This window comes from Mangifera indica, chromosome 2 (assembly GCF_011075055.1).
Source record: "Mangifera indica cultivar Alphonso chromosome 2, CATAS_Mindica_2.1, whole genome shotgun sequence".
Taxonomy (NCBI): Eukaryota; Viridiplantae; Streptophyta; class Magnoliopsida; order Sapindales; family Anacardiaceae; genus Mangifera; species Mangifera indica.
The window spans coordinates 205243-227438 of NC_058138.1; the positions used below are offsets into that span (position 1 = coordinate 205243).

Genomic DNA, 22196 nt, shown 5'->3' on the forward strand with positions numbered 1-22196 from the left:
CTACTTGGCCATTAACCCATTTCATTCTTCTTTTTAATAAAGAATCTTATTCGGGAAATCTAACTTATCTCTTTAGGGCGAACTTTGATTATCAAATAATAAATCTCGGGAAAACTAACTTGACAACTTATTATCACAATCTCTTACTTTAAAAAAAATATATAAAATAATATTAATAAATATATTCAAGCCTATTTATAAAAGTGTGAAGTGGGTCATTTATCCCTACATTGTTAGCCTTTAAATGTTTGATGCAATTATTTATCTGATGGGGCCAAAATCATTCATCCATGAATGGGAATGGCTCCACATACCTTGACTTTCAACGTTATCATAGCTTTCTCACACGTTTAAAATTAAGATTGTATTTTAAATTTTTCTTAATTTCATAATATATATCTTTAATTACTGTGTATCAAATTATTAACACAGTAATTGTCATTTGTTTGAAGGCTAGATTTGATCCAAACTACCTAAGCTTGAATTTGAGTTTAAATTAAATAAAACGAGTTTGAATCAAAGATTAGAGTTATCTTCATAAATGTCAAGATTGAGCAAATACAAATATTCGATTTCAAATCGATTCGGATAGAATACAAAGTAAAATAGTTTTTAAGTTAAGTTTAAATTTTAACTTATTAATCTCAAACTGATCTTAAATTAGTTTTTTTATATTCAAATTAATTCCAAACTGAAACTTAACCGGATTAAATCCAGTCTTATTTTTTTATACCCAAGATTTTCTCATCCTGGGCTATCCAGCCAAGTTTTTCTTTTGGTGTAAACAAACCAATAATATGAGCTCAAGCCTTTGGGCTAGCATTGGAGCCCAAAGACTTCCCAGTCTAAAAATTGGGCATTTGGGTCCAAGCCACCTTCATATTTATATGGGAATCCATGGATTTATTTTATTTTAGGTATTGAGCAGCTTGATATATGCATGGAATCTAATCCATACCCTTATTAAATTATATGCATTGAAATTTCCAAAGTTCAATCCACTGTTTCATTGATTTCCTATTGCATTGACACACTTATTTATTTAATTACCTCTCCTTATTAATTTATATTATTCTAGGAATATGAGGTATTCGAAGTGATCACCACTTTATCTGCACAGTGTGATGCATTCAGGGGAAAAGGGCAGTGCCGGACTTACAAATGGTTTGAATTTAATATTTGAAGAGCTTCTTCAAGAATTTTTTTTAATAATAAAAATCTTAGTATAGTTTTTCAAAGAATAATATTTTTGTGAATATTAAATATCTAATCGGTGATATATTATTTAAATATTCATATATTATTTAATTGTCTTCTAATTCGCTGGTAGTGGGACAATCCATCAACTACTCAGCTTCTTAGTGGCCGACCCAAAACTGTCATTGTCACAAAGAGGAGACTTAACAACAACTAGCTGGCCAAATCATTGTTTATCTCCTAGTTCAACTCATACATACATACATACATACATACATACATACATACATATATATATGTATGTTTGCTTCTTTAGGTTCCTGCAGTGAGAAAGAGAAGGACCAAATATTTGTTGCAGAGAGCTGCCATGAAGGTAATGTTAATTACTTGATGATTTCATGCATTTCCGTTTGAATGAAATTTGCTTCAGAAAATAGTGATTACAGATGTGCTTAAAGCAGTAACTAAGCTTACAGGTATTATCATTCCATCGAGCTTACGAAAGCGCAACTGTGATGAACTTTTTGCCCAAAATAGGCAATATCTTGGCATTTAACTCGACCGATGAACCATTATAATGAAGTGAATGTAAGTATGTGCAGGTATCAATGAATTATCGCTGGGTAGGGAGAAGGGAACATTAACAATAACAGGAGACGTTGATCCAATGTCGGTAGCTGATAGACTTAAAAAAGTGTCCGGAGAGGAGATAGTGAGTGTTGGACCTCCGAAGCCGCCGGAACCTGAGAAGAAAAAGAAATCAGACCCTCCTCCGCCCCTTCCTCCGTCATGCAAGGACTGTCAGCTTGTTGCGGTGGTTTTCTCACCCTATGAATACAGGATGTGTTCCATCCTCTGAAGAACCCAATCACAAATGCATTTGCTTCTTTCTTCATTGTTGGTATATACCTATGCTTAATGGTAATTGTTCGTGCAACAAGATCGCTTCTCTATTGCATGTTCCCGCCCAAGGTTTGCAAAAGTTACATTCCCACCCATTGATTCCGATATTACATATTTTATCCCAAGTCTAACTTGTTAACAGAAAAAGAATTATGACACTGTGTCAACAAGGTAAATTATTATATTGGGGTTTACTCTTAATTATTTTCATTTTAAAAAATTATCATGCTACCTATGAAAGCAATGATTGGTGTTTTGGACAAATTTGGTGGCCAAAATCACCAAAAAAAGGAAAATGTAATCTTCTTGAAAAACACCAACCAAGAAGCGATTTTGTTGTACTTGACTAGATTGCAACTTTTTTATGGGATTCCAACTATCACCTAGTGCAATTTGATGGTCAAAATAATAACAAATGTGTGATCTTATTAATCTCTTCCCACATGGGCAACTTGGGCCACATTCATTGAGGTGTAATTTCAATCAAATCACGTTTTTATGGTATGGTTATACCTAATTTATATTCATAGAGATGTAATTTTGTTAAATCACACTTGGTCTAGTGTGACTTGGTTAAATTGCATCTTCTCGGATGCTCACAATTTGCATTGACTTTTTTTTTTTTTCCTATAATTTGGAACTAAGGATTTTATGGATTGAAACTTTTTCTATCAAATGCAAAAAAAAAATAAAGGGCATTGAAGATATCTTACTATTATGATGTTACGCAATATTTTGTTTAAAATTTTTAAATTAGTTTTGGTCAATTTGGGTTGATTTTGTGTCAACTCGAATCTAATTCAATTTTCCAGAGTCAACCCAAACCTTACCAATTTCCTATAAAAAATCACAATCTTAATATGATTTTTTTTTGTCTCATGTAAAATCAAGTTAATAAGTTGTGTCAAAATTTATTAAGTCTAATATTTTTTAAATGATAACGTATCAAATAAATTTTTTTATTAATTTATTAATATTTTATAATGTTATTTTTATAAAACATATTTTATTATATAATATGATACACTATATAAAAAAGGTCAAAGGATTATTTCCCACTTAAGGTATAGTGAAATCTCAAACTCTCACCCTCTAATTTTTAAAAACTCAAACACCTATTCATAACCAAATTTTCGTTAAAAATTTCAGTTAAGGTTAGGAGTAAAACCATCATTTACTAAAAAATTAAAGTTCATCATATTTTTCTCTCTCATATTTAAAAACTTACATTTTCTCTCTAACACAAAGTTTGAAAAGTGACAAAACCCCCCTAAGGTTTTTCCTCTTTCTCTGACATTGATTTCTCCTTCCCCTGTTGTCAATCATCCTCCCTTCCCCCCCTTATCTCTCCTTAGGTTTCTCTCCCTTACTCTATGACTATCTTCGATCAGAGACGAAGATGCTCAGATGAAGACAAATGGTTTTTGTCAATCATCTTCGTCTAAGATGAAGTCGACGCATCTTTGTCTTGACGAAGACGATTTTATCTTCACGAAGACGATTTCGTCTTCATCTCTGACCAAAGAGAGAGACTAGGGGAGATATAAGGGGGGAAGAGAGAACGATTGACGACAGGAGAAAGAGAAATTGATGTCAAAGGAAGAGGAACAAACCTTAGGGGGATTTTCGTCACTTTTCAAACTTTGGGTTAAGGAAAAATGTAAGTTTTTAAATATGAAGAAGGAAAATGTGATGAAACTTTAATTTTTTAATAAATGATTATTTTAGCCCTAACCTTAATTGAAATTTTTTTCAAAAATTTGGTTATAGGTGGATGTTTAGGTTTTTAAAAGTAGAAGTTTGAGATTTTACTATACCTTAGATGAGAAATAGTCTTTTGGCCTATAAAAACATTAAGTTTTTAATATATAGTAAGGCACACAGCGAGCATTCACTCAAATTTCGTTAGATCCTATTCAATATGCATGAGTCACACTTGATTATTTAATTGCTTCTTATTATTTTAGAAATTGTGTCAATGATTTTTGTGGCCTTTGTTTATGACACACGAGTCATGTGATATGAGACACATCAGGTATATAAATAAAGTATTATGTTTTCTGAATTATTATGTAATTTGTTAGTAAATATATTGAAAGGTTAAAAAATATTGGAATAAAACTAATGGATTAGAGTTAGTGGCGTCAATTAGGCCGAGCCAAATAGAGGTCATCCTAAAGCATGAATTTGAAGCTCAACTTGATAAGGTTTGCTTTGATACTATAGTGTGTCAAACCTAACTCATGGGCCTTTTGAGTCGGGTTATAAGCTTTAATATTAAACCTATAAGTTAGCCTGACCCGAGGTTTTACTATTTAAAAAATTAAAAATTAAAAAAATCAAATGACAAAAGCCATTGTCATTGGCTTCTACCTTCGTGGTAGAATCTAGCTTCTGCCACAAAAGTAGAATATTCTACCACAAAGGTAGAAGCCTTTAAGCCTTTTTTTTATTTATTTATTTTTGTTTATATAAACCAATCTAACTCTTTATTAATTTCAATTTTTGTTAATCTCAATTCTTTCATTATATTCTCAGTCTTTTTTTTTTATTAACTCTCTTTTAAAAATTATCTGAATTCGCAAATAATAATTCTTTGTATTTATAATTTCATTTTCATTTCAGTTTTATCATTATAAAAAATTCAGAGATTTGGATGTTAAAAATGAATAAATAAATTGTATAGTATATATATTTTATTTATGTTTGTAATTTATATAGTATGTAAATCAATTTATTTGTACTATATTATAAACTTATAAAATTTTTCATCATATAATCATAATATTTCTTCATCACAAATAAGAGATTATAAATAAAATGGTCAAGGTATTGTTCTTGATTTTAATAATTGAAAAATAATTTGTATTTAAAAATTTTTAATTAAAATTATAAAAAATTGTTTAAATGGGTCGACCCATTTAAGGCTCGGCCCAACCCATTTATATATAGGGTTGAGCTTTGGGCCTTCAAAAATATATGGCCTTCCGCCCGAAGCCCTATAAGCCCGATGGGCCGAGTCGGAGGCAGCCCAACTTGGCCCATTGTTATATCTAGTTAGAGTAATATTAAATGATTAGATATTATTTTATTTTTAATTTAAAATTATACAAAGTCCTTAAAGGTTAGTAAAATTGGTGAAGTATTAGAATTTTTAAGGTGAACATCTGAGTTCAAGCCTATCTTGACTTACCTGATATAGTAGTTGTGAGTCTAGTCGTTGTGCTCTAGGTTTATCCGCCCAACAAATATGGTTGGGGTCCTTGGTTATGAAAAAAAATTAAAATTATACAATTATTTGATGATACATATTAAGTGTATATATATTTACATACTTGATTTTATTAAAACTTAAACTTGAACTTAGGTGAACTACTATTTATATTATATTAATTTAAGTATATTTGTTAAACAACAAAATTATATGTAAACACTTGAATATATCATTATGTAATTGAGTGATTTTAAATTAATAATAGAATAATAATGAATCATATTAGAGCTAATAATTTTCAATACAATTTGTTAACCTGATACAACACGATATAAAAAATATCGGGGTTAGGGTTAAGTTTTTTGACACGAAATTTATTTTGGATTAACCCTACTCGATCTAAAATTAAATCATGTAGTATTAGGATTCACACGAAAGTAACCAGACACAACTCAAATCAATACGAATGTTTTGGAGAAATATTACTCTAATAGATTGTATACAATTGTATCTTTATATAATTATAATTATTCATATTATTATTTATTTTTATTTAAATATTTTATTTTATTATTAAGTATTAAGAATTTGATTTTGTTAGTCAAATTATAGACGTGTTTTTTAAAGATCTTATTTATATTATAATTATATGTTGTATCGTTATAACAAAAATTTGAAATCTTTACATATTACATAGAGTTGTATATTTGTTTAATTATAATTATTCATATTATTTTTTATTTTTATTTAAATATTTTAATTTATTATTAAGTGATAAGAATTTAATTTGATTAGTAAGATTATTGATGTGTTTTAAAAGTCTTCATATATGTAAATTTTTAAACCATTTGTCAATAAGACAAAATGTTATATCATGTGTTTTATTAATAATAGGTTAGAGTAATTTGGTAAAAAAATTAAAACAATAAAAACACTTTGAAGAGTAAAAATAATCAGTAATTTTGGATCAAATTAGGTTGGATCGAGTTAATTTGAATATTAAAAGGTTGAGTTAGGGTTAGGGTTAAAAAATTTCGATAAAATTTTAATTCGGATAGGATTTGAGTTGAAAGACTCTAACACGAAACTCAAACTAACACGATATAAACATAATCTGATGATATAAACTATTAGATTTAAATCACATAGTTATACATGTATATGTGTATACATTCATATATAAAAAATACACAGAAATAATATTACAATTTGTTGAATCTATACGCAAAATACGCAATGCACGTGATACTTAATCATGCGATTGCCAACTATTTAGCTTCATATGGAAGACATATTAATGCCGCCTCCCAAAAACTGTAGTTGTCACACCTCCACAGGTCAATGTTCATTTAATTTGTTCAACCCTACCTATGTACATCTCTCTCTCTCTCTCTCTCTCTCTCTCTATATGTATATATATATATATGATTTATGCTTCTCCAGGTCTCTGCGGTAAGAGACAGAAGAGCAAAAATCTGTCGCAGAGAGGAGAGCTGCAATGAAGGTAATGTTACTTGATGAATTCATCCATTTTCATAGATGATTAATTAGTTTCTTTATCATTGAATCATACAATCTGAATTTTTGTTTGAATGAAATTAATTTGCTTCAGAAAATAGTGATTAAAGTTGCAATCTACTGCCAAATCTGCAAGAGCGATGCGCTTAGTGTCGTTACTAAGCTTACAGGTATATATGTTCGTTCCATCTTCATAATATCCTCCAAACATTTATGTATTTTACCATTTGGCTGCTAAAATAAAAATAGGTTATGTTATTTTCAGTTGCAAGTCCAAAAGTAAAATCCTGACAAATTTTATTTCTAAAACCAACAATATCTCGAACATATGTGCATGCAGGTATTAACGAGATATCGGTGGACGAGGAGAAGAGAACGTTAACAATAATAGGAGACGTTGATCCAGTGTTGGTAGTTAAAAGACTTAAGAAAAAAAGAAAGTGTCCACAGTTGGTGAGTGTTGGACCCCCGAAGCCACCGGAACCGAAGCCAGAGCCAAAACCAAAGCCAGAGCCAAAACCAAAGCCGTCGCAACCCGACCCTCCTTGTCCCTGCCTTCCTCCGTCATGCAAGAACTGTGAGCTTGTTGCGGTGGTCATCACACCCTATGAAGGCTGGACGTGTACCATCCTATGAGGATCCCAATCACAAATATATTTGCTTCTTTCTCCATTGTTGGTGTTCATTTGTTTTGTGTTAATTACAAATTTTCCCTCAAAACCTAACTCAGGTTTTGACTTAATGTCTACAAAATAAATTATAATATTATCCTTAACTATTTTCACTTAAAAAAAGTACCATATTATTTATGAAAGCAATAATTAGTGATATGGTGGCCAAAATCATATTGAAAATATGTAATTTTGTCAAATCATACCATTCAAAATACCATCTTATCAAATCCAACCAAGTTGCACTATTCTAATGTATTTCATCCATTGTCTAGTGAATTTCATAATCAAAATAACAACTAATGGGTGATGCTGTTGGATTACGTTATATTTGGCACTATTTTGACTATATTACAACAAAAAAGGTGTAATTTTAATTAGATTCAGCCTAAATTACACTAACAAATGTATAATCTTGTTGTTATAGTGTAATTTTGGCTTGATCATGTCTTTCTTAATGTAATCCAATGTTAATATTTGTTTTATGTTCTATTTTTTATCCAAAATTTCGAATCATTGATGATTTAAAATTTAGAGGAATGAGAAAATAATTTACTCAACGAAGAAAAATGCTAGATGTATAATGCAAACAAACTATACAATATCTTTGTGGATGAAATTAAGCAAATCAAAATGAGGTTGATTTGACGTGGGCATTGACTAACCATGTTAAAATAATAATGCTCTTGGATTTGGTCGGTGGCATATTGAAATTTGAAAATCACATGTCTACCTGGCGTATATTTTTTTAAATATTTCTAAAAGCCACTTTACATTTACCGAATACATATGAATGGAGAATATGTCACTCTTGTGTTGTTTACACTCAAGCAACTGAGTCAAGTCCACCATGACTAAAAGACAAAATGCCAGAGTGGCTACTTAACACATTAATAATTGTATACATTGTTCCATCTATGTGTGACCCTGGGCAATAATTTGGCTTCCAATAATACCCACTTATCTTACTTTTGTTGCAAAAGGTGGATTTTTCCACCACATGAGGAGAAAAAGGAAAAGTTTGGGTGTGAATGCGTTAAATTGACGGTGAGCTACATCATTGCCTTGGTGGACATTTGCCTTGTATTTACACACTTTCCTTGACTAAAAGGGCAGACAAATTTTCCTAGAGTTGGATTTGAGCTGAGATTGTCTTGGTGGACATTTGTTTTGTATTTAGCCACTTCCCTTAACTAAAGGGGCAGCCAAATTTTCCTAGGGTTAGATTCAAATCGAGCTAAGCTCAGCTCGTTTAAGCTCAAGCTTGACTCGGTTTATATATAGGTGGTTCAAGCTTGATCAAGCTCGGTTAAGGTCGGCTCGTTTAGGGCTCGAGCTGATTCGATTCGAGTTTAACCCTTATTTTCCTATAAATACCCTCTCATCCTTTGTAATTGTATCATCCTTCATTTCTTGTTTCATTATAAATCTCTCTCAAAGCTTCTTTCTTTTCATTTATTTTGTTATATTTATAACACGTTATCAGCACGATCAGCTTAGGTATATTATAATCTTTTCATTATGTCGTTATGCTGCTTGTATATTACAAATACGGATATCCCAGTTGTGATATCTCAGTTATCTTTTTATTTATGTTATGCATCTATTTAATTTTTCTTTATAATTATAGCCTATTTGTAACTCGAAGTTTACAAAATTATAAATCTGGACCTAAAGTCCTAAAACCCTTGAATCTAGACCTGAAGTCTGAAATATCATAAATCTAGACCCGAAGTCCTGAATATTATTTGTAATCTGAAGTTTACAAAATTATGAATCTAGATCTGAAGTCTAAAATATCATAAATCTGGACCCGAAGTTCTGCATCTTATTTGCAACTTGAAGTTTACAAAATTATGAATCTGGACCTGCAGTCTTAAATATCACGAATCTAGATCTGAAATCCTGAATATCATTCGTAACCCGAAGTTTACAAAATCATAAATTCAGACCTAAAGTCATAAATATCATTTGTGACATGAAGTCATAAATATCATTTGTGACCTAAAGTCATAAATATCATTTGTAACCTGAAGCTTACCAAAACCAAGAATCTGGATCAGAAGTTCTGATATTATTTGAATATTTATTTTTATTATAGTAATTGTATTCAATTTCTTTGAATATTTATTTATTTGCATATTTAGTTATTTGAATATTTATTTATGTAAATCTTTATTTTTATTATGATAATTATATCCAATTTACAACCTGAAGCTTGTAAAATCGTGAGAATATATATATATGGGCCCAAAGTTTCAAATTTTATGATTTATAACTTGAAGTTTGTAAAATCATGAGAATACATATATATGGGCTAAAAGTCCCTAGTTTCATCAAAGTCTTTATTTTAGAATAATGATATCACCTTTGCAACCTGAAGGTTGCATAAAGTGTGAAAAATATGGACTTGAAGTCCAAAATATAATCAAAATACATATTAGAATATTCTAAATAATAATTACAAAACTAAAAGATTTGTAAATATGAGATAACATATGAACCTAAAGTTTCTAAAAATTAGTCCCAATATTTCTTCTATAAAATCACCTATTTTGTACATATGAGATAATATTTGAACCTAAAGTTTCAAATATTAACTCATAAAGATTGTCTACAAAACCAGAAGTTTTGTAAATATGATAATAATTGAATCCGAAGTTCCTAAAATTAGATGGATAATATAAAATCAGCTTTTGCATGAGTCTCCACCTAGAATTTATGAGCCTTGAAAACTAACTAAATAAAATGTCCTAGAAGTACAAATACAAGACTATTATCTTTCGGCATCATATCCCTAAAGGATTGCAAACCGAAATATGGATATAATGATAAATCCATTAAAGTTGTGGAGAAATTTGAAAAATAGATTTGAACATTAAATTCAATAATACTCCTAATGACTCTATAATTTAGTATAACTTTGCAATGTTCAAAATTTTTTCCTGAATGTGAAAAATAAAATATTCCTCACATTTCATTTTATGCTCTTGTAGTAGTAATATCGAAAAAGAAAATTTTGAATTAATATTTTCTCATTATATCGTTCTCTAAAGTGAATGCAACTACCAAAAGTAATTATCATGAATGTGAGAAATAGTAGAAAATCTTAGTCACACCACTAGAAGTGGGCTAAGACTAAGGCAAAATAAATTATAATGCAAAGTAAACCACAAAACAATAAGTGTGGTTATAAAAGTCATTGGTAGTATACCTGTAGTATACACAAACATTGGGTGGATCTACATTAAGTACCCATAAGAATTAAATTTTTGATAAGTTAGATCCTATTAATCTAATGATTCTTGATGTTTCAAATTTTCTTTCAAAGAATAACAATATGGGTCATTTGAATAGTGACAAAGATGCCCAAAATTTTTAAATCCATCATATATATTTTGGAGTTATAAATATTATTTTATCTTTTAGTATCATGTTCTCTTCCTTTCAATATTTTGTGTATGTTATAACTAACGTAATTTTTAAATGAAAGGAAATGGACTCTAAAATTGAAACGTTGACTTCAAAAGCTGATGTAGGAGACATGTGTTTGGTGGATAGTGCAACAACGCACACAATTCTCAAGCAAAAGAATTTTTTTCTTAACTTTAACATTAATTGAAGCTAAAGTAAATACCATATTAGGATCAATTAATCTGATAGAAGGCTCCAAAAGAGCCATAATTATGTTAAATAATGAGACCAAATTAAGCATCAATGATGCATTATATTCAAGTAAATTCAGAAGAAATCTACTGAGTTTTAAAGATATAAAAAAAATGGTTATCATCTTGAAACTAGGAGTGAAAATGGTGCAAAATTCATCTCTATAACTAGTAATGCCTCTGGAAGAAGATTTATACTAGAAAAATTACCTGCTTTATCATCTAAATTATATTATACAATCATAAAGGTAATTAAAACCTATGTAGTATCGAACCAGAAGTTCATTGATCCAAAAACATTTATGTTTTGATATGATCGTTTAGGCCACCCAGGATCTACAATGATGCATAGGATTATTGAAAATTCACATGGACATACATCACAAAATCATAAAATTTTATTGTCCAGTGAACAATTTTGTACCGTCTGTTCTTAAGGCAAATTAGTAATAAGACCATCCCTCTCCAAAATTGAAAGTGAATCTTTATCATTCCTGCAAAGGATTCAAGGGGATATATGTAGACCCATTCATCCATCAAGTGGGTCATTTCGTTATTTTATGGTCTTAATTGATGCATCTGCATGATATTTTCATGTTTGTTTATTGTCTACTCAAAATATTGCATTTGCTAAACTATTAGCACAAATTATCAAATTAAAGGTACATTTCGTAGATTATTCGATCAAGTTAATACGGTTAGATAATGCTGGTGAATTTACATCCAAAGCATTTGATGATTATTGCATGTCTATAGGGATTCAGATTGAGCATTCAGTCTCGCATGTCCATACACAGAATGGATTAGTTGAGTCTCTTATCAAATGACTCCAAGTAATTGCACGTACTTTATTACTAAAAAGTCAATTACCTATTTCTATGTGGGGACATGTTATATTACATGTTGCAGCGTTAATTCACCTGCAACTTTTTTCTTATCATTAATATTCTCCCCTACAATTGGTCTTTGGTTACCAACCTGATATATCTCATTTGAGAATATTTGGTTGTGCTGTATATGTCCCTATTGTGTTGCCTCAATGCATAAAAATGGGACCCCAACATTATTTGGAATATATGTTAAATATAATTCACCATCTATTATCAGGTACCTAGAACCATTAACAGGTGATCTTTTTACTACACGATTTACAAATTGTTACTTTGATGAGACAACTTTCTCTTCTTTAGGCATGAACCTACTTGCTATGTACCTACCATGTCTCATTTAGATCCTCGCACATACCAAAGTGAAACGAAAGTGCAAAGGATAGTACGATTACAAATTATTGCCAACCAAATGCCTGATGCATTTGTAGATATGCAAAAAGTGACAAGATCACATGTTCCAACTGCTAATGCACCAGCAAGAATCAATGTGACTGCTGAATAGTTCATTCAAGTCGTAACTGATCAATCTATTATACGCTAGAAGTGTGATAAACCTGTTGGATCGAAGGATACTATTCCTTGAAAAAGAAAGACAAATAATCAAACAAATATCAATCATGATGATCCTAAGATAATTGAAAAATTCACACTCTCTAATATTCCTCCAGAAGAGGTTATGGTCCCTTAAGAGACTCAAGCCCTTAAAGTGGCACAAACCCTTGAAGTGGCACAAACCCCTGAAGTGGTACAAAATCCTGAAGAACAGGAAAATATTAATATTGAAATATCTTTAAATTATGTTCATACACGAGAGATGTGGAATCGTGAAACATTATAATTGATGATATATTCTCATTTGCAATAGCTACTGAAATTTTGAATGGTGATGATTTTGAACCATGTACTGTGGCTGAATGCAATCAAAGACATAATTGACCTAAATGAGAATAAATAATTCAAGCAGAATTAGCTTCTCTAGCAAACATCAAGTGTTTGGGTCTGTAATTCCAACACCTCAAGACATACAACCCGTTGGATATAAATGGGTATTTGTGAGAAAAAGAAATAAGAAAAATAAAATTGTTAGATATAAAGTCAGGTTTGTAGCCCAAGACTTTTCCCAAAGACCCGATATAGACTTTAATGAAACATATACACCTGTAATGGATATGATCACATTTAGATATTTAATCAGTTTAACAGTCTCTGAAAGGTTAGATCTATGTCTAATGGATATAGTTACTATTTATTTGTATGAAAATTTGGACACTAAAATTTACATGAAACTTCTTAAAGGATACAAATTGCCTGAAGCAAAAATGGTCAATTTAAGAGGTTTGTACTCAATTAAATTACAACGATTATTGTATGGATTAAAACAATTCGAACATATATGGTGCAATCGCCTCAGTGAATATTTGAAAAAAAAGGGTTATGTGAATAACCCTATATGTCCATGTGTCTTTATCAAAAGGTCAAAATCGGGATTTGTTATTATAGCAGTTTATGTTGATGACATAAATTTAATTGAGACTCTTGAAGAGTTCTCAAAAACTGCTAAATATCTGAAAAAAGAATTTGAAATGAAGGATTTGGAGAAAATAAAATATTGTCTAGGCTTACAGATCGAGCACAATTCAAATGAAATACTTATCTATTAATCAGCGTATATTGAAAAATTATTAAACTACTTTAATATGGATAAGACTTATCCTTTGAGCACCCCAATAGTTATTCGGTCTTTTGATCCAAAAAAAGACTTATTTCATCTTAAAGAAGAAGATGAAAAGATACTTAGTCCTGAAGTACCATATCTTAATGTAATTAGAGTCTTATTATATTTGACCTAATACACGAGACCGGATATATCATTTGTAGTTAATTTATTGGCCCGATTTAGCTTTGCACCAACCTGTTGCCACTAGAATAGAATCAAATATATACTCTGTTACCTATGTAGAACTAAAGATTTGAGATTTTTCTATTATGTCAAATCTCCTAAAAATCCTAGTTTGGTTGGATATGTAGATGTTGATTATCTTTCTAACCCCCATAAAGCCCGTTCACAGACGAGATATGTTTTCACTTATAATGACACAACTATATCATGACGCTCTACCAAGTAGACCTTGGTTGCAACTTCTTCAAATCAATCAGAAATTTTAGCTCTCCATAAAACCAGCCAAGAATGCATATGGTTACAGTCTGTCATCTATCATATCCAGAATGCATGCAGTCTTCCTTCTACAACAAACACTCATTCCTTATTATATAAAGATAATGCAACATGTATTACCCAAATTAGAGGTGGGTATATCAAAGGAGACAGAACCAAACATATCTCACCAAAGTTCTTTTACACTCATGAGCTCTAGCAGAGCAAAAAGATTGATATCAAGCAAATAAGATCCAGTGAGAATCTTACAGATTTGTTCACTAAGATACTACCGACATCAACATTTGAGAAGTTAGTGTATGCGACAGTTCAACAAGCAATCAAGTTAATCCTACTACAAAGAGGGGAAGCGTTCATCGGGGGAAACATTCATCAGGTAAAAGTTTGAAGTTTATCAAATATTGGATAAAAAGTGCACTGTACTCTTTTTTCCTTCATTAGATTTTGTCCCATTGGGTTTTTCTAGTAAGGTTTTTAATGAAACAGTTTAAGCAAGTCTAACATTAACTTACAGAACATTAAATAATTATATTTCTTTGCTTTGGTTTTTATCCTACTGGGTTTTTCCTTAGTAAAATTAATGTAATTATCTGTAAGTGGTGAAAATCCAAGGGGGAGTATTGCAGAAAGTGGATTTTTCCACCACATGAGGAGAAAAAGGAAAAGTTTGGGTATGAATGTATTAAATTGATGGTGAGCTACATCATTGCCTTGGTGGACATTTGCCTTGGTGGACATTTGCCTTGTATTTAGCCACTTTCCTTGACTAAAGGGACATCCAAATTTTCCTATAAATACCCCGTCATCCTTTGTAATTGTATCATCCGAAAAAATCAATCTCTCACTTTATTTTGCTTTCATTTCTTGTTTCATTATAAATCTCTCTCAAAGCTTCTTTTTTTTCATTTATTTTGTTATATTTATAACAACTTTACCCTTATATCTTAATTTATCTTTATATCAAATTATAAATAGTATTTTTTTAAACATATATATATAATTATGTTTGATATAATTTTTTAATAAATAGTTAGGTATGTATTTTTTTTATATTTATCTTATTATATATATATATATATATATATATATATATATATATATATATATATATATATATATATATATATATTGTATAGATATTTTATATTTATTTTACGTTTTAGAAAATTATTATTCAATTAATTTTATTAAATAATGTATGTTTAGAAATAAATGATTTTAATAGGTTCAAATTATAATCTAAATTGAATTAAACAATATTTTTTCAATTTGATTTGGTTTAGTTTGAAAATTTTTTAAATCATTTTTTTCACTTTGGTTTGAAAAATATATCAAATCGCACTAATCAAACTATATGTAGCCCTAATTTTTACAATTACAATATAGAGGTGTGCAATCAAAGTGACCTAAGTCAAATATACAAGAGTACTGCTAATTAAGAGATTAGCTACGTGATCAAGAGTTAGACATGTCACCTACATATAAGTCAACCTTGAATGTGGGCAAGTGACTCTTTATCCAATCAATAAGAAGAGTGACTTTCTTAATTTCAACTATTCTCATGACCTTTTCAGCATGATATTAAAGTCTTGTGATATCAAGAGATCACTCTATATTTTTATCCTCTATTAGTATCAAGAGATTGCAAAATGGTATCTTATTTCAACAAGATAACATGGTAGTTAAACGTCTTTCTTCAATGCATTTAAATCTAGGGATATTCAATTATGTAATTATTCAATAATCTTTTTCTTTTATACGATAAATTCAAGATTATATAATGTCAAATTCATACCAGAATATCAATAACATAATAGTAGATACACATTTTTGAATAATAGATTTAACTACTTTAAAAATGTTACTACCCTTATTATTTGGTGTACTTTTTATTGATGTAATTTTTTGCATTAAAAAGAGACATTACTCTTGCAAATCTTATTTTTATTTCTATAATACATGGTAAACTATATATATAAGATCAAATATGCAATTAAAATCAGGGTGTAACTTAAGTCTAGCTCGAGTTTAGGGATAGTTAGTTTGTTAAGCTTGCAAAGTCACAATTTGGCTTAAGTAATATATCAATAAAATCTGAAAAATTTTAAATCTTATACTTTTATTCTTAAAATCTTTTTTTGCTTGTGTTATAAATTAGAATAATTAATAAATATATAAGTAAAAATTTAAATTAATCATTTAAAATAAAAGGGGGTTAGATACTTTTTTGAGCTAAACTTCATCTGAGCTTGAGTTAACCAACTCTGGCTCAAGCTTAATCCCAAGTCAAGATCTCATAATTCGAGCTCAACCTCAAGGTATTCGAGCCAACTCAATTCAAACATTACTTATTTGTTTTTATTACCTTGATAGTGCAATCAAATATCATACATACATACATAATAATTAGTACATGCTAGTGTTGTAGTTTTTATTTAAGGACAATTCTTTTATAAACTTGTAAAATCAACCTTACTCGCAGTGATAGATGTTAGATAAAACTAGGTTTGAACCAAGCTAGCTCAGTCTCGAAAACCATAGTGATTTAGTTTAATTTCTTTCAAATTTGTTAAATTCAAATTTGAACAAAGTTTAAGTTGAAAATATTGACTTGTTTTTGAAATTGATCAAACTTGGATTAAAAAAAAAATTCAACTCAATATTACTCGTGAGTTGGGATGGTTTAATTTGGTTTAGAGTTGGTCTATGACTTGATTCAAATTATATCAAATAATTGTCAAAACAACATCGTTTTATTATTATTGAGTAAAACTGCAATAATTCATGAATTTAAATCAAGAATCCAAGTTATAAATTCAAATCATAAACTCAAATGAAATCAAATTAAACCAATTTCTTATTCAAGCATAACTATTTATATCCTTTTCACAGTCCAAAAACTTGTGTGTTTCTTTGTGCAATTTGATTGAAGCTATTTGAGCTCAAATTTGAGTTTAGATAGGATGAACTGAGTTCAGACCAAAAATTGAATTTATTTTCATTAATATCAAGTTCAAGTCAATTTAAATATTTTAATTCCAAACTATTTGGATTGAATTAAAATTAAATTATTTTCAATTTAATTTCATGTGCTAACTTGTTGATCTCAGGCCAATCTCAAACTTTTTTTTTTTATTCAAATTAATCTCTAATTTGACCTTATTTAATCGCTACCCAAATCAAATTCAACTCTAATTTGTTCTACCCAGGATTTTCTCATCATTGGCAAACCATTATAGTTTTTCTTTTGCTGTAAACAAACCAATAATATATGAGCTCATGCCATTAAGCCCAAAGGCTTTCAAGTCTGAAATTGGGCAATTGGGTTCCAAGTTCCAACCACCTTCATTTGCTGCAGTTTTACATGGGGTCCATCATTTTTTTTTTTTTTTAAGGTGTTGAGCAGCTTAATATATGCATGGAATCTAAACCCTATCCTCGTTAAATTATATGCATTGAAAATTTCAAAGTTCAACCCATAGTTTCATTGGCTTCTACTTGCGTTGACACTTCATTATTTAATTTCTTCTCTTTACTAATTCTTATTATTCTAGGAAATTATGGCGTTAGAAGTGACGATCATTTTATCTATAAAATTAGATATATTTGAAGATAGAGGATGATGCCTCCCACTTATTTTTTTCAAAGATAACAATTTCATATATTTTTTTTTTCAAAGAATATGACTCTTAGTTTGTTTTACAGATAAAACTCTTAGTATGTAAAAATAACATTCTCTTATATGGATAATACTGAAAGATAAGAAAACATTAAAATAATATTGACATCATTTTAAGTGAATTAAGATAAGTAATATACTTTTTTCTCTTTACAATTTATATTATTTTGAGTATGTTTGTTTACTTTTATCAATTTTATACACGCTCGAATTCATTTGACATAATTCATCAACTATTTAGCCTCTTATTGAAGATATATTGCGGCCAACCCAAAAACGTCATTGTCACACACAGGCGACTTAAGAACTACTCCCCAATTATTGTTTATATACTAGTTCAACTCTACCTATATATATATATATATATATATATGTATATGCATATGAATGTGTAAATTCTTGCTTCTCCAGGTTCCTGCGGTGAGGGAGAAGAGAAGCATATATTTGTTGCAGAGAGCTGCCATGAAGGTAATGTTAGCTCATGATTTCATGCATTTTCAGTTTCTTTATCATTGATTAATTCATGCAATCTGAATTTCTGTTTGAATCAATCCGCCTCAGAAAATAGTGATTAAAGTTTCTATCAACTGCCAAATCTGCCAGACCGAAGTGCTTAAAGCTGTTGCTAAGCTTACAGGTATTATCATTCCATCGAGCTTATGAATGTACAACTGTGATGAACTTTATATCCAAAATAGACAATATCATGCTATTCAACTTGACTGATGAACCATTATAATGAAGTGTATGTAAGTATGTGCAGGTATCAATGAGTTATCGGTGGATAGGGAGAAGGGAACATTAACAATAATAGGAGATGTTGATCCAGTGTGTGTAGTTAACAGACTTAAAAAGATAAAAAAGTGTCCGGAGATAGTGAGTGTCGGACCTCCGAAGCCGCCGGAACCTGAGAAGGAAAAGAAATCAGACCCTCCTCCGCCCCTTCCTCCGTCATGCAAGGACTGTCAGCTTGTTGCGGTGGGTTTCTCACCCTATCAATACAGGATGTGTTCCATTCTCTGAACAACCCAATCACAAATGCATTTGCTTCTTTCTCCATTGTTGGTATATATTTGTGTTGTGTTCAATTGAAATTGTTCGTGTATCGATATCACTTCTTTATTGTCTTTTCGCACCCGAGGTTTGGAAAAATTACTTTGCCCCCATTGATTCCTTTATTACATATTTTCTCCCAACCCTAACTTGTTAAAAGTGAAAGGGTTGTGACACCATGTCAACAAAGTAAATTATTATATAACTTTTAATTATTTTCACTCTAAAAAAGTATCATATTATTCATGAAAACAATAATTGGTGTTTTGGATAAATATGGCTGCCAAAATCACATAAAAAAATGTGTAATATTTCTGAAATGCACCAACTAAGGTGTCATTTTGTTGTATTTGACTAGATTGTATTTTGTGATGTGATTTCAACTATCATCTAGTGTAATCTAACAATCAAAATAACAACCAAGGTGTGATCTTACTAGATCTCTTTACATATGAGCAACTTCGACCACACCTATAGAGATACAATTTCGATCAAATCACATTTTCAAAGGTATGGTTATAACTAAATTGCATTCATAGAGATGTAATCTTATTAAATCACACTTGGTTTATTGTGACTTTGGCTAAATTGCATTTTTATGAATGCTAACAATCACAATTCACACTATCTTTTTTATTCTCCATAATTTTCAAAATATTGAATTGATAAATGATGTTTATACACTTTTATCGTTGATTTTTTATAATATATTTAAGTTTTTTTATGACCATTTGTAGTTTAAGAAATCATAGGGTGTGGATTAGTAATTTACTAAAAATGTCTGGGGGAGAACAAAAATTATGCAATAATTTGGTGGATAAAATTGAGCAAATTAAAATAAGATTGATTTGGTGCCGGCATTGACTAAGGACGTTAAAAAATACTCAAGTAGATATTTATGCTTATATAGATGAGATATTGATTCTTGGACTTGGTAGGCATATTGAAATTTTATAAATGCTTATAGTTGCCTTGATATTATTTGATTATTTCCCACTCATATATTAATGGAGAAGTTACACTGGCTATATTATTTACACCTAGGTAGTTGAGTCAACCATGACTACAAGACAAAATGCCCAAGTGGGAATCATAGCTTAGGTTTCTCAATTTGTATAGTACTAAAAAAGAAAACAAAGTAAAAATCTGAAATGGCCGACATTAATACCAAAACTATATATATTTATTCTCACTATATGATTAAATAAATTTAAATTAAAAATAAAATAATATTTAATCATATAATAATATTTTTTATCTAATTACATATTCAAAATTAGATGTATATAATATTACTTTGAAATTAAATATAAGTAATATACATATAATAATTCATCAATATAAACATATTTGGTATTGTGTGATTGAATAATTTTGAGGTGAGAAAAAAAAACAAATAATTATATTACCCATTCACATGTTATCATATCAATTTGCATGAATAAGTTGTTTGGACATATATTTTTAAGTCAAAAGACTTATTCTCACCTAAGGTTTAGTCTATTACTAAATTAATATTTGCAACTTTTTGAAAATTTAAGTATCCATCCGTCATCTAATTTCAGTTAAAATTTTTTGTTAGTTCTAACGATAAAAATGTTATTTAACTAATAATATTTAAAAAAACTAAAATTTTATCTTATTTTCACATTTTAATTTTAAAAACTAATAATTTTCACTTAACCTCATATTTTTAACTTTTAAAAAGTGACTTCCCTTTCTCCCTCCTCCCCTCCCCCCCAACCACCTCCCTCTACGGTTTCATATTTTTTCAAGTTTCTCTTTTGTAGTTGCCTCCCAAATTTTTTGAAGCTTTTATTTCACTCCCCATATAGTTCCTGTTTGCTACCTTTTTTCCAATGACCTTGTTCCATCATCTTTGACCAACTTTTTGCTTAAGATCGAGCCAGCGTCGACCCAACATCCTTCTTTGGTGAGATAGCGATGTTGGACGATGAAAATTAAAGCAACACAAAGAGTTAGTCTTTTGGCCTATAACACCTCTTACAATTTTTTTTTTTTTTGGTTTTGAATATTAATGTAATTAATAAATATATTATGAAGTTTATAATTTAAAAATTAAGCATTATTATATAATTTTTTCAGTTAAACTCAAGCTCAAACTTAATCTTGAGTCAAGATTTCATATTTCCAGCTCTACCGTAAGGTAATCGAGCTAAAGCTCAAACCAACCACTACTAAGACTTGCTAATTGAGTCAATTACACCTATGACGCTAATTTAATTATAACCAATAGCTTAAAGAACTTACATGTTAATTACATACCAATCCCGTTAGTTTTATTTGAGGATAACTCTTTTATAAACTTGTAAAATTGTCCTTATTGACACTCTAACTAACATATATTAGATAAGGTTGGACCTGAATCAAGATTTCTCAATCTCAAAAGTTGGATTAATTCAGTTTGATTTGACTTAAATTTGTGTAGTTTAAATTTGAATTGAAATGGTCAACTCGTTTTTAAAACTAAACTAAATTTGAGTTAAAGAGATTTTGACTCGGTCTAACTCGCAAGTTAGGGGATGGTTTAATTTAAATTTAAACTTAACTATTAACTTGATTCAAATTATCTTAAACAATTATCAAAACTACATTGTTTTGCCTATTATTGAATAAAATCATATTGTTTTGTCAATGATTTATAAAATGAGTCACAAATCTAAGTGATAAATTTGAGCTATAAACTCTAACTAGAGTAAATTAAATTATTTTTTTTATTCAAACTAAACGTAAATTACCTTTAATTTTAACTTAATAAATTCAAATAAAAGAATTTTTCATTTGAGTCGAAGGGGGTTTGACCATACACCCATTGTTGGATCCATTTTAACATAGTCAGGGTATTAGTGTCCATTTAAATCCTCTTCGCAGCCTAAAAATGTCTCTCTCTGCATGAATTTCCGAATTTGCCTGTTCTTGAGAACAATGGCCGCGGTAATGAGAGTTGTTTAAGATCAACGAATTTCGTCCAGTTATCATGCGTATTATTTCAAAGGGAAATTATTAAAAATAGACAAAATTAAAGGGGTCAAAGTGAAATTACCCAAAAAATTTAGGTTTAAGCAAAAATGCCCATGTTTTGTGAAATGACGAAACTGCCCCCATATATAAAGTCAGCAAATTTTCACTGTACAAGCGAGAGAAAATTCCAAAGCTTCTCACCTCCCACGACAATCCCACGCCGAACGTCATTTCCACCGATTTTCTTT

The 22196-nt window shown here is 29.7% G+C and overlaps 2 protein-coding genes across 2 annotated transcripts; both read left to right on the forward strand.

The window, feature by feature from the left end:
* Window positions 1–6737: 6737 nt before the first annotated feature.
* On the forward strand, window positions 6738–7630 carry LOC123209779 (heavy metal-associated isoprenylated plant protein 43-like). Its single transcript, XM_044627917.1, has 3 exons — window positions 6738–6818; window positions 6927–7002; window positions 7173–7630. The coding sequence occupies exons 1-3, from the start codon at window positions 6813–6815 to the stop codon at window positions 7466–7468; spliced, it is 378 nt and encodes a 125-aa protein (XP_044483852.1). The 5' UTR covers window positions 6738–6812; the 3' UTR covers window positions 7469–7630.
* Window positions 7631–17513: 9883 nt separating this feature from the next.
* On the forward strand, window positions 17514–18936 carry LOC123199174 (heavy metal-associated isoprenylated plant protein 2-like). Its single transcript, XM_044614057.1, has 4 exons — window positions 17514–17603; window positions 18325–18381; window positions 18475–18550; window positions 18677–18936. Exons 1-4 carry the CDS (start codon window positions 17514–17516, stop codon window positions 18934–18936), a joined length of 483 nt encoding a protein of 160 aa, XP_044469992.1.
* Window positions 18937–22196: the final 3260 nt, after the last annotated feature.

Coding starts and splice junctions, on each gene's coding strand:
- LOC123199174 (XM_044614057.1), top strand. CDS start 17,514: ATGCCATTAAGCCCAAAGGCTTTCAAGTCTGAAATTGGGCAATTGGGT. Junction 17,604..18,324: donor TTGCTGCAGTTTTACATGGG/GTCCATCATTTT, acceptor TTGCTTCTCCAG/GTTCCTGCGGTGAGGGAGAA. Junction 18,551..18,676: donor AGCTGTTGCTAAGCTTACAG/GTATTATCATTC, acceptor AAGTATGTGCAG/GTATCAATGAGTTATCGGTG.
- LOC123209779 (XM_044627917.1), top strand. Junction 7,003..7,172: donor TGTCGTTACTAAGCTTACAG/GTATATATGTTC, acceptor ATGTGCATGCAG/GTATTAACGAGATATCGGTG.